This window comes from Mustela lutreola, chromosome 7 (assembly GCF_030435805.1).
Source record: "Mustela lutreola isolate mMusLut2 chromosome 7, mMusLut2.pri, whole genome shotgun sequence".
Classification (NCBI taxonomy): domain Eukaryota; kingdom Metazoa; phylum Chordata; class Mammalia; order Carnivora; family Mustelidae; genus Mustela; species Mustela lutreola.
The window spans coordinates 87,729,615-87,741,773 of NC_081296.1; the positions used below are offsets into that span (position 1 = coordinate 87,729,615).

Here is a 12,159-nt window from a genome sequence, read left to right on the forward strand (position 1 = left end):
TACTGGTTTCAGAATTTAATAATTCATCACTTATATATAACACCCACTCCTTAACACAACAGGTACCCTACTTAATACCCATTGCTCACTTAGCCAAACCCCTACCTCTCTCCCCTCCAGCAACCCTGTTTATTCTCTCTAGTTAAGAGTCTCTTCTTATGTTTTATTTCCATCTCCCTATGTTCATCTGTTTTATTTCTTAAATTCCACATGAGTGAAGTCATGATATTTGTCTCTTATTTTGCTTAGCATAATACACTCTAGCTCCATCCACTTGACTGTTTTTAAACTTGAAGAATAGGGGCCCTGGGTGGCTCTGTGGGTTAAACCTCTGCGTTCAGCTCAGGTCATGATCTCAGGGTCCTGGGAATCGAGTCCCCCATCAGGCTCTCTGCTCAGCAGGGAGCCTGCTTCCCCCTCTCCCCCTCTGCCTCTCCCCCTCTGCCTGCCTCTCTGCCTACTTGCAAACTCTGTCAAATAAATCAAATCTTAAAAGAAAACATTCAGATATAAATCTGTATGAGTTTTCTAGTGCTACTGTAACAAAATATCACTGACAATAGTTCCCCCTTATCTGTGGGGGATAAGTTCCAAGACTCCTAGTCAATGCCTAAGACCGTGGATACTACAGATACTATCCTTTTTCCTACACACATATATTATATATATATCTGTATTATATTTCCTATATACATATATTTATGATAAAGTTAACTTATAAATTAGGCACAGCAAGAGATTAACAATAATAGTAAACTAGAACAATCATAATGATATACCATAATAAAAATTATGCAGATGTGGTCTCTTTCAAAATATCTAATTGTACTGAACTTCATCTTCTTGTCATGACATGAGATGATAAAACGCCTGTTTGATGGGATGAAGTGACATGGTCAATAACACAGGTGTTACGACACATCGTCAGGCTCCTGTCAATCTTATGATTAGGAAGATCATCTGCTGCTGGACCCTTGTTGACCTGCATAACTGAAACACTGGAAAGTGACACTATAGATAATAAGAAAAACAACAGAATGTTATTCTTCCACAGTTCTGAAGGCTAGAACCCAAAATCAAGGCGTTGGCAGAGCCATGCTTCCTCCAAAGCCTCTAGGGGAGGATCCTTCCTTGCTTCTTCAAGCTTCTAGTAAGGCCAGGCATTCCTTGGCCTCTGTAACTCATAATGCCTGTCTCTGCCTCCATCTTCACAGGTCCATCTTTCCTCTATGTCTTCACACAGCATTCTCCTCTCCTACAATGACACTAGTCAAGTTGGATTAAGGGCCTCCCTAACTTAATATGATAATTATTAACTATCTTAATCACTTACATTTGCCATGAGCCTATTTCCAAATAATGTCCCATTCTGAGGTACTAGGGGTTAGGACTTCAACATCTTTTTGGGAGATATGATTCAACCCATAACAGACTTGTGCCACACAATACACCCTTTCAAAGTGTACTATTTTGTGGGTTTTAATATATTCACAAGATTGTGGAGCTAGTATCACTAGTTCAGGACCATTTTCTTCATTCCAAAAGGATAACCCCATACCCATTAGCACTCTCAACCTCAACCCTCCCCAACCCCTGGCAACCACTAATCTACTTTCTGTTTGTACAGATTTGCCTCTTCAGGGCACCTGGGTGGCTCAGTTGGTTAAGCATCTGCCTTGGGCTCAGGTCATGATCCTGGGGTCTTGGATTAAGTCCCACATAGGGCTCCTTGCTTAGTGGGAAGCCTGCTTCTTCCTCTGCCTGCAGCTGCCCCTGCTTGTGCTCTCTGACAAATAAATAAAATCTTGAAAAAAAAATTTGGCTATTCATAGGCATTTTGTGTAAATGGACATTTCATGTAAATGGAATCAGATAATAATAAGATTCAGCTACATTATAACATGTATCAGCACTTCATTCCTTTTTATGGCTGAATAACATTCAATTGTATGACTATGTATATAATTTTGTTTATACATTCATCAGTTGAATGGACACTTGTTCCCATTTTTGGGTATTATCAATAATTATGCTATAAATATTCACGTACATTTTTAATGTAACTTTTAATATATTTTTTAAATATTTTATTTAGGGCGCCTCGGTAGCTCAGTGGGTTGGGCCGCTGCCTTCGGCTCAGGTCATGATCTCAGGGTCCTGGGATCGAGTCCCGCATCGGGCTCTCTGCTCGGCGGGGAACATGCTTCCTCTTCTCTCTCTCTCTGCCTGCCTCTCTGCCTACTTGTGATCTCTGTCAAATGAATAAATAAAATCTTTTTTTTTTTTTTTTTTTTTAAAGATTTTATTTATTTACTTGTCAGAGATAGAGGGAGAGAGAGCAAGTGAGCACAGGCAGAGAGGCAGGCAGAGGCAGAGGGAGAAGCAGGCTCCCTGCTGAGCAAGGAGCCCGATGTGGGACTCGATCCCAGGGAGCCGGGATCATGACCTGAGCCGAAGGCAGCTGCCCAACCAATGAGCCACCCAGGCGTCCCAAATCTTTTTTTTTTTAAGGCACCCCTAAAAAAATTTTTTTAAGTTTAGCTCCATCCCCATTGTAGGGCTTGAACTCACAACTCAAGAGATTAAGAGCTGCCCACTCTACAGACTGAGCTAGCCAGGTGCCCCTGTGTGACTGTTTTTAATTTTTTCATACCTAGGGCTGGAATTGCTGGATCATATCATAATTATAGCGAACTTTTTGAGAAATGGCCAAACTGTTGTCCAAAACAGATGTATTAATCCTCACTAGTAATGTACAAAGGTTCTGATTTCTGCACATCCTCTACAGCACTTATTATTGTCTTTTTTTTTTTTTTAAGTAGGCTCAATGTCCTACTTAACTCAACGCCTTCTTTAAGTCTGGAGCTCAATTTGGGGCTTGAACTCACGACCCTGAGATCAAGACCTGAGCTGAAATCATGAGTCGGACACTTAACCAACTGATCCACTCAGGTGCCCCTGTTATCTTTTTGATCATAGCCATCTCAGTGGATATAAGTGGTATCTTACTGTGGCTTTGCATTTCCCTAATTACCAAAGATGTTGAATATGTTTTCATGTGTGTATCAGCCATTTATATATCTTCTTTGGAGACAGGTATATTTAAATCCTTTGCCAGGGGTCCCTGGGTAGCTCAGTGGGTTAAAGCCTCTGCCTTCGGCTGGGGTCATGGGATTGAGCCCCACATCAGGCTCTCTGCTCAGCAAGGAGCCTGCTTCCCTTCCTCTCTCTCTGCCTGCCTCTCTGCCCACCTGTGATCTCTCTCTGTCAGATAAATAAATAAAACATCTTACAAAAATCCTTTGCCCAATTTAAAATTTTCTTTTCATTGTTGAGTTCAAAGAGCTCTTTATATATTCTGGAAACTAGGATCCAGAGGATTTGCAAAACTTTCCCTCCCATTCTGTGGATTATCTTTTCACTTTCTTGGTGGTTGTCTCTGAAGCATCAAATTTTTAGTTTTGATCAAGTCCAACTTACCTACATTTTACCTAGTGCTTTAGGTGTCATAGTGAAGAAACCACTGAAAAATAAGCTCTTTAAAATGATTATAGAAGATGATTATGAAACAAACATAATGAGATATGCTTGACAGGTTTTCAAGGAAGAACTTGGAAACCCCCAGACTTTTAAAAAATAGTTCCAGGGGCGCCTGGGTGGCTCCGCGGGTTAGGGCCTTTGCCTTTGGCTCAGGTCATGATCCCAAGGTCCTGGGATAGAGCCCCGCATTGGGCTCTCTGCTCAGCAGGGAGCCTGCTTCCTCCCCTCTCTCTGCCTGCCTCTCTGCCTACTTGTGATCTCTGCCTGTCAAATAAATAAAATCTTAAAAAAAAAAAATTCCAAATTGTTGTAAATGATTTAGGTGTGTGTTTGTTCAGAGACAGGCTCTAAGGTGATTTCTGGAAGTCCCAGTACATGTCTGCCTTTGGCTCAGGTCATGATCCCAAGGTCCTGGGATAGAGCCCCGCATTGGGCTCTCTGCTCAGCGGGGAGCCTGCTTCCTCCTCTCTCTCTGCCTGCCTCTCTGCCTACTTGTGATTTCTCTGTGTGTCAAATAAATAAAAATCTTTAAAAAAAAAAGAGTATTAATCAAACAACTAAGGAAACATCTTCATATTGTAGACAATTCTACAACATTTTTGATACAACACTGAGAAATCAGAATGGTCACATTCTGGTCACTAGTAAGTGAAAAGAAAAAAACATCTGCAATGAAAAATGTAGCAAATGGCAGAGTACCCTGGGTGGAGAACGCACAGGACTGAAGACTAGGAAGTGCATTGTCCTACCAGTTTTCATTCGATATTGACTTACAATAGGTCTGTTGACTGCTGAAACAAAATTATTTCCGTAACTTAGAAAATCTACTTTTAAGGCATTTTTGGGTTCAAACAATTGCCTAGAAGATGTGTTTCTAACAACTGCCTGATACAAGGGAGAAAAGGTATGGGAAGACCAATCAGTGGAGAGCATTCCTCCAGCATTTGATTATAAAATATGAGGCCCAAAGCTTTGTTAAGATCAGAAACTGAGAGAAACACTGGGGTTTATAGGCCTTGTTGTTTAGTAGCGAGCCTCTGTTTTGGCTGCGTATGCATTTCTTTTTTCTGAGGCCACTTCACTACCTCCAGTAATGGCACTAACAAAACTACTCTTGCGGTGTCACTGGCGTACTTTGAATTGCTTTAAAAAGTATCAGTTTTGGGGGCGCCTGGGTGGCTCAGTGGGTTAAGCCGCTGCCTTCGGCTCAGGTCATGATCTCAGAGTCCTGGGATCGAGTCCCGCATTGGGCTCTCTGCTCAGTGGAGAGCCTGCTTCCCTCTCTCTCTCTCTTTGGCTGCCTCTCTGTCTACTTGTGATTTCTCTCTGTCAAATTAATAAATAAAATCTTAAAAAAAAAAAAAGTATCAGTTTTGTTCCTTCTTAGAATATTTTATTTTATTTATTACTTTTTTAAACTTGTTTTTTTTTTTTTTAAAGATTTTATTTATTTATTTGACAGACAGAGGTCACAAGTAGGCAGAGAGGCAGGCGGTGGGGATGGGGGAAGCAGGCTCCCTGCTGAGCAGAGAGCCCGATGTGGTGCTTGATCCCAGGACTCTGGGATCATGACCTGAGCCTAAGGCAGAGGCTTTAACCCACTGAGCCACCCAGGCACTCCGAATATTTTATTTTACAGAGCAATCCATTACTTCTGATATGGGCGGGTATGTACATATTTGCTAATCAAGTTATTTGTGCCTCTAGATATTTTTTCAGAAAAAAATGATTAAATTCTGATCCCATTAAGCAAAACATTGTCAGTATTAGTTTTTAACTGGCAGCAATGGCCTAATTTCTTTAAAAAAAGTTAGAATTTTTCAAAAAATAAGGTTTTTTGGGGATATATTACCTATTTAAGGAATGATATGTGAATATATATGAAGAATGGCTATCAAGTAATAAGAATTTTCCCCAAATAGCCTGTGGAATCATCATTTTTTAAAAAAAAGATTTTATTTATTTATTTGACACAGAGTAAGAGAGATTACAAGTAAGCAGAGAAGCAGGCAGAGGGGAAGGGGAAATCAGCCCCGATGCGGGGCTCCATCCCAGGACCCTGGGATCATGACCCAATCCAAAGGCAGAGTCTTAACCCACTGAGCCACTCAGGTGCCCCAGGAATTATCATTTTATAGTGCCTCAAAGAGAAAAGTAAGCAGGAATCCTACCCAAACAGAAATGCAATGAAAGAAAGCTAGTTTCTTTAAATATACAGAACTTGGGATTGTATTTGTGTTCTGTACTGGATATCATCAAAACAACATAAAATTTCCCATTTCCTCAAAGTTAAAAGCACAGGAAGGCATTAGTTAAACAGACTAGTAAACAGAAAAGTCAGGCACCTGGGTGGCTCAGTTGGTTGGCCGGTTGCCTTTGGCTTAGGTAGTGATTCTGGAGTTCTGGGATCTAATCCTGCATCAGGTTTCCTGCTTGGTAGGGAGTTTGCTTTCTCCTCTGACCCTCCCCCTCTCATGCTCTCTCTCTCAAATAAATAAATAAAATCTTTAAACAAAAAAAATAAAAAGAAGTCAACAGAGACACAATTAATCAATTGGTGGGTGATTAGTGTCAGACAGCATGGAGTTGGAGAACTGTATTTCTAGCAAACATAGAGGTCTCCTGATAAATTGAGGTATTCCCAAGGGTAACAAGTTATTTGTAAGAGGAAAGCATATTCAGCTGATGGAGAAAATGCAAGATATGTACTTACCTTCGTCCTAAAGTTATAATAAAAAGACAAAGGGAATTCTTTAGGATATGGCATAGAGGGAATTCTTTTCAAAATTATTGTTATGAAGAACAATTCAGGTTTTGCATTCTCTCAAGTAAGTACTATTTTCTAAGCCTGTATTTTATGATATTCCATGGGTTAATTAAGTTCATCTTGGAAGCCTTGGTCAAGACATCTTCTCTGGGCTCCCACAGCAGTATGCTTATACCTTTTCTTTTTAAAGTTTATTTATTTAAGTACTCTACACCCAAAGTGGGCCTCAAACTTAAGAACCCTGAGACCAAGAGTTGCATGCTCTTCCAACTGAGCCAGTCAGGTGCTCCTATACTTAAAAACTCCTTACAGGACTTACTGTATTTATTTATGTGCCTTGATGTTCCCTTTAAGGTTAATTTTGAAGTCTGTTTTATAGAAGTAATATTTTGCTTCAATGCTCTATTAATAGAAATCTGTTATATCCAATGTTATTTTTTAGGTCTTTCCTAAATAAGCTTTTAGGCATTAGATTAAAAAGAATGGGACTCAAATAGTAAATGTGTCTCTATTTCTTCCCTTAGAAATATAAAAGCTCAAGACAAACACACCACTTTGTTTCAGCCAAGTTACTAACCAAGCTGGTTAAAGTGCAACAGCTTTATCACAACTGGAAACTCTTTAAAATAAAAGAAGATATAAATTTTGATGTATTTTTCAGATTATTAACCTTTATAACAATTCAAAACTTTAATCATCAATACCTAATCATATAGTCTATTCTCATACAAACTGTGGAGGACACAATTTAAAACAAAAACAGTAACAAAAACAAAACATTTTGCTTATTGTTCAGAAAGCTTCTTGTGGCAACTTGGAGAAATACAACTGCAAACATCTTAGGTAAGGAGTGAGGAAGGCTCCCGAGGGAATTGGAACACTAGAAAAAGAGAAAAGCTACCCCTTGATGTAATCAGGACTGCCAGAGTACTTGTTTTGTTTACAGCATGGACCCTGGATCTGAAAGATAGCTTTGAATACCAGCTATTAAGCCTTAATTTCCTTATCATTAAGAATATATTTACTAATTCAGTGTTGTTTTAAACAAGGTGATACTCTAAAAAAAAAAAAAAAGGCTATAAGATAGTGCTTAACTCAAAGTTCCTAATTCCATGACACTGGACATATTATTTCGTAACTACTGACATTCATGTAATACCTCTAACCCAAACAATTCAGGAAACTGTATCACTAAATGATGAGTGGACATCTTAATGTTCAAGAACGAACTAAATGAAACAGACCAAAGAACTCAAAAATCAAATTAATAAGTTCTACCCTGAGGCGCCTGGGTGGTTCAGTGGGTTAAATCCTCTGCCTTGGCTCAGGTCATGATCTCAGAGTCCTGGGATCAAGCCTCACATCAGGCTCTCTGCTCAGCAGGGGGCCTGCTTCCTCCTCTCTCTCTCCGCCTGTCTCTCTGCCTACTTGTGATCTCTGTGTGCCAAATAAATAAATAAAATTCTTTTTTTTTTTTTTTTTTTTAAAGATTTTATTTATTTATTTGACAGAGAGAAATCACAAGTAGACGGAGAGGCAGGTAGAGAGAGAGGAAGGGAAGCAGGCTCCCTGCTGAGCAGAGAGCCTGATGCGGGACTTGATCCCAGGACCCTGAGATCATGACCTGAGCCGAAGGCAGCGGCTTAACCCACTGAGCCACCCAGGCGCCCAATAAATAAAATTCTTAAAAAAAAAAAAAAGTTCTACCCTGAGGGGCGCCTGGGTGGCTCAGTGGGTTAAGCCTCTGCCTTTGGCTCAGGTCATGATCCCAGGGTCCTGGGATAGAGCCCTGCATCGGGCTCTCTGCTCAGCGGGGAGCCTGCTTCCTCCTCTCTCTCTGCCTGCCTCTCTGCCTACTGTGATCTCTCTCTGTCAAATAAATAAATAAAAAAACTTAAAAAAAAAAAAAAAAAAGTTCTACCCTGAGAATAACCAATTGCCTCGACAAAGGAGATTTCTGAGCTCAAATCCATCCTGTATCAGTGCAGTTCAACAGTGATTAAGTATTTAGTTGATGCCACAAAGGCAGTTACAAGACAAAATTCCCCCTTTCAGAAGATGGTCTAACAGGGGCATATCAAAATGCAATGTGAGGTTCCATGCATAGAAGAATGTGTAAAGAACTCCAGGGACATAGGTGAGGAAGCAGTTAAATTTGATTGGTATAAGAGGAGGGTAAGAAGTGTTAAGGAGAGTTAACAAGGGGAACTGACATTTAAACCAGCTTACAAGAAAATGGGAGTTTGTCAGATACAATAATAGAGAGAAGGGCATTCAGATGAAGGAAACAGCAAAAAGTGTATACTCAAATTTGCAGAGACAATTAGGAAGATACAGAGTCCAAACCATTGCAAAGAATGCTCCAAAGAAAGGGCTCATCTGAGAAAAATGCCAAGTTACAAAGAAGGTATGTTATTTGCTCCACAGCATTGATTTTCTAGAATCTGTGAGACTAACCAGCCATCTTTTGTGGGCAAAATAATCTCAAATACAAGAATGATAAAGAAAATTAGCTTTATTTATGTAAATTAAAAAAATTGATTGTAGTATTAGATTTGTCAAGTGTTTTCATTTTGAACAATTTACAAGAGTATTTATATACAAACATAATAAAATAGAGTATATCACATTGTTCCTGCTTGACTCAAAGTGTTTTCTCAGTTCAGAACATGCGTCTATCACTCCAGTTTTTAATTTTTTAACAGGGAAATGCTATGTTGTGACATAGTGCTTGATTAATACATTTAACACTGAAGTGGAAGGAGAGTCAGTGATTACCAACAGTTCAAAAATATTTTTTCAACCAATATGACTCTATCATTAGATTTTTTCTGTATTAAAATATGTTTCACAATAAAAAAACATACTTGCATTTGGTGATGATCTAAATTTGTTGTTTAATATAAATCCATAGTTGACCTGAATATAAATATGAATTAAACTCATTAGTATGAATGTCTGTCATAAATGAAAACAAAATTACCAGGAGTAGAGGTAACAGAAAATCCACGTGAGAAACTGAAGTGGAAATATCCTATTCTATTTAAAATAAGTAAAATTTCCATTTTGTGAACCCAATAAAACCAAAAGGTGGTGAAAAGCCATATTTATAGACACCAGATCTGAGGTCACACTGTAGAGCTATAATTAACTTGTACTACTATTTATTGGATAATTCTAAACCAACTTGCGAAATATCTTTCCAATCATTATGTTGTCTGAGAAATACAAGAAAGTTTAATATAATTACTGAATAAGGCAGAATCTTAAATTAGCAATTAGGATACAATATAAATGAAGATAATTTAGAATCAATCTCTATCTATCAAAGTGTTAAGTACACCATGTGTGTATGGACTGTCAGAAGAAAGCCATTTCATTTCTAAAGCAGACTGGATTTTAAGTAAGCTCCTGGATTGTTAAGTAACTTCAATTTTTTAGCACTTTCTTGAAATTCCTGGCAAGAGCTCTGTGATTTTATTAAATTGAAAAACAAAAAAACCATAAAAAATGTTAAGTTTGATATTACTTTGAAAAGTCACAGCTGTTTAAGACAATCAACCAGACCTCCAAGTGCACTTGTGTCTAAAATGTCACTTTTGTCTCCAAAGAGAAGGAAATAATCAAGTATTTTATTAAGGTGCTCACTATTAAAACAGAGGAATCAGAGGAAATTGGTCTTTAATTGGATGCTTGCATTCTTTCCAGGGTTCTTAGTATGTTTAGATGTCGATATCTTGACTTTGACATTTTCCTGATTGCCCTTGATAGCAGCCTCAAGGCGGGCTTTCAGGGCTGGAGAAGAAGCCATTACATTTTTAAAAACTGATGAATACTGAGGCCCAATCTGCATGAGATTTTGCAAAGCAAAGTCATGTAAATTTTTCATTACAGCAGTTGCTGATCCCAGAGCATTATCATCCAAAAGGAAGGAAATGAGGATGGGCAGAAGACAGGCCACCAGCTGAGAACCTGTTAAGTAAATAAATGATTTTTAAGTCCTGGATTGAAGGTTGTAAGTGTTTAATATATATAGCTGTAAACTCACTTATCTGTACACATTTTTTCCCACTGCAGGGGAAAAAGGATCCTTCTAATCTCTCAAATTAACACTCAATAATATCAATACTTGCAATTAATAAGACTTGCCTTTCAATGAATGTGGAAATATAATGTTAAGTGACTAACTGAAAATTTTACACTTAAAATAACATTAAATTTCCGATTTGGGATGGATTCTTATTTAGTATGAATTTAGTGCTGACACTTACGGTGCTGTTCTTCGGCAATGGCTACCAGTGCTTCCAAGACCTTTATGCCTTCTTGAAAGATCTGAAGCTCAGTAGTGTCTTCAGGCTTTCTCTGGTCTATTTCCTGCAGTTTTTCCACAATAGAGGATACTAAAGAGTAAATGTATGGGTAGGAAACAGCTGGATTTGGATACTGAAAAACGGAAAGCAGGAGTTGATAGGTCTTGATTTGTACCTAATGAGGTAAGAGACAAAAACAGTATAAATTATAAATACAAATTTATATTAACATGCAGACTGTAATGTAAATTTTAAAAAAGGAAATAAAAATTGTGAATTAAAACTTTTTTTAAAAAGAAGTCTCTAAAAAAGGCATTTAATTTCTAATTTATTTTTAATTGTGGAAATCCAAGTGCTAACAGTTGTTAAAAGAAGGACAAGAGCCCAAAATGGAGTCACTGGGGCAAAGCCCAGGTTACCAAACCCAAACTCAATACCCAGCTTAATTACAGTTTCAATCTCTCCCAGGACTAGAATCTTAAACCAGTCAATCTGCAATTACCTGGTCAGCACTAGTGAGGTGTTCTGCTAGACAGACCCTGCTATCCCCCTAAGGAAGGTAGCTTTGCCTGAAACAATCCACTCTTTGCTAGTAATTTCCTTGCCCTTTCTCTTTCTGTCTATAAATCTTTGATTTTGTACAGCTCTTCAGAGCTCCTCTCTCCATCTCTGATATGGGATGCTGCCCAAATCATGAATAAAGCCAATAAGATCTTTAAAATTTACTTAGTTGAATTTTGTTCCTTGACAGATGTGGTAGCAGTGATGGGATCTGAAGGAAACTTCTGAAGGCTTCAGGAGTTAAGGAGAAACACAGATGTGGACTGGTGGTTCCATCAGCAGTTCTCCATTTGTGTGGAATCCCAGTCTCCAGTCCCTATTTGTTGAGGTCTATTGGGTTCAGTTCTTTCCCCAGCCCCCACATCTACACTGGGACTTGCTGGTGTTGCACATAAGGCCTTCTACTGGCCAGACTGCAATAACATCTCTTTGGTCACTCCTGGTATGTTGATGTGCACATGAAGTAAAGGCTACAGCAGATGGAAATCTAGAAAGCCAAAAAGCTGCAAAATTGGTGGGCATTGGTAGAGTAAGTACATAAAAACTGTCAGAGTGCTTGCTACCTGACCCTAAGACTCCTATCTAGGATAAGCTGATCACAGAATGGGTTAGACTGACATAGATTACCCACCACCAACCTCAAGAAAATGTCCATGCAACAAAGCATACCATAAAACACCATGCAATCCCCAACCCAGTAGCACATCCCTCTTAGGTATTAGTTTAGCTCTGAGAGACCCAAAGAGTTAAAGAAATGGGATCCTTAAATTCCAAAAAGTTGAGCACTCCACCTTTTGGCACACCTGCTTATTTTATGTCTGAGAACTATAGTCTCTGTAGCTATTAAGACCTAATAGAATGGCAAAATCTTACTAAAGGCAACTTAGAATTACAATGGCCATTATGGAGAAATGACCTTAGACAAGGTCATTTATTTAAGAAGTATGATTAAAAGCAAGGATTCCCAAATCAAAGAGAATG

General features: G+C 38.6%; 1 protein-coding gene and 1 long non-coding RNA gene across 14 annotated transcripts in view; one reads left to right on the top strand and one right to left on the bottom strand.

Moving 5' to 3' along the window:
- LOC131836442 (uncharacterized) overlaps positions 1 to 12,159 on the top strand; it is an 81,574-nt gene that overhangs the window by 60,620 nt on the left and 8,795 nt on the right. For 3 of the 5 annotated variants that reach the window (XR_009355607.1, XR_009355605.1, XR_009355606.1), the window contains one exon: positions 10,202 to 10,313. The exons of 1 other annotated variant lie outside the window; for it this stretch is intronic. This is a non-coding gene — a long non-coding RNA (uncharacterized LOC131836442). Of the gene's footprint in view, positions 1 to 10,201; positions 10,314 to 12,159 lie in introns of those variants that run through there. One more of the 5 variants, XR_009355608.1, reaches the window with a different exon arrangement.
- Positions 8,808 to 12,159, bottom strand: part of HEATR5A (HEAT repeat containing 5A) — a 114,729-nt gene continuing 111,377 nt past the window's right edge. For 8 of the 9 annotated variants that reach the window (XM_059181845.1, XM_059181841.1, XM_059181844.1 and 5 more), the window contains 2 exons: positions 10,579 to 10,792; positions 8,808 to 10,279 (listed from right to left, as the gene is read on the bottom strand). In XM_059181845.1, coding sequence (XP_059037828.1) covers positions 9,972 to 10,279; positions 10,579 to 10,792 — 522 coding nt within the window. In that variant the 3' untranslated portion in view covers positions 8,808 to 9,971. Of the gene's footprint in view, positions 10,280 to 10,578; positions 10,793 to 12,159 lie in introns of those variants that run through there. The other variant, XR_009355603.1, reaches the window with a different exon arrangement.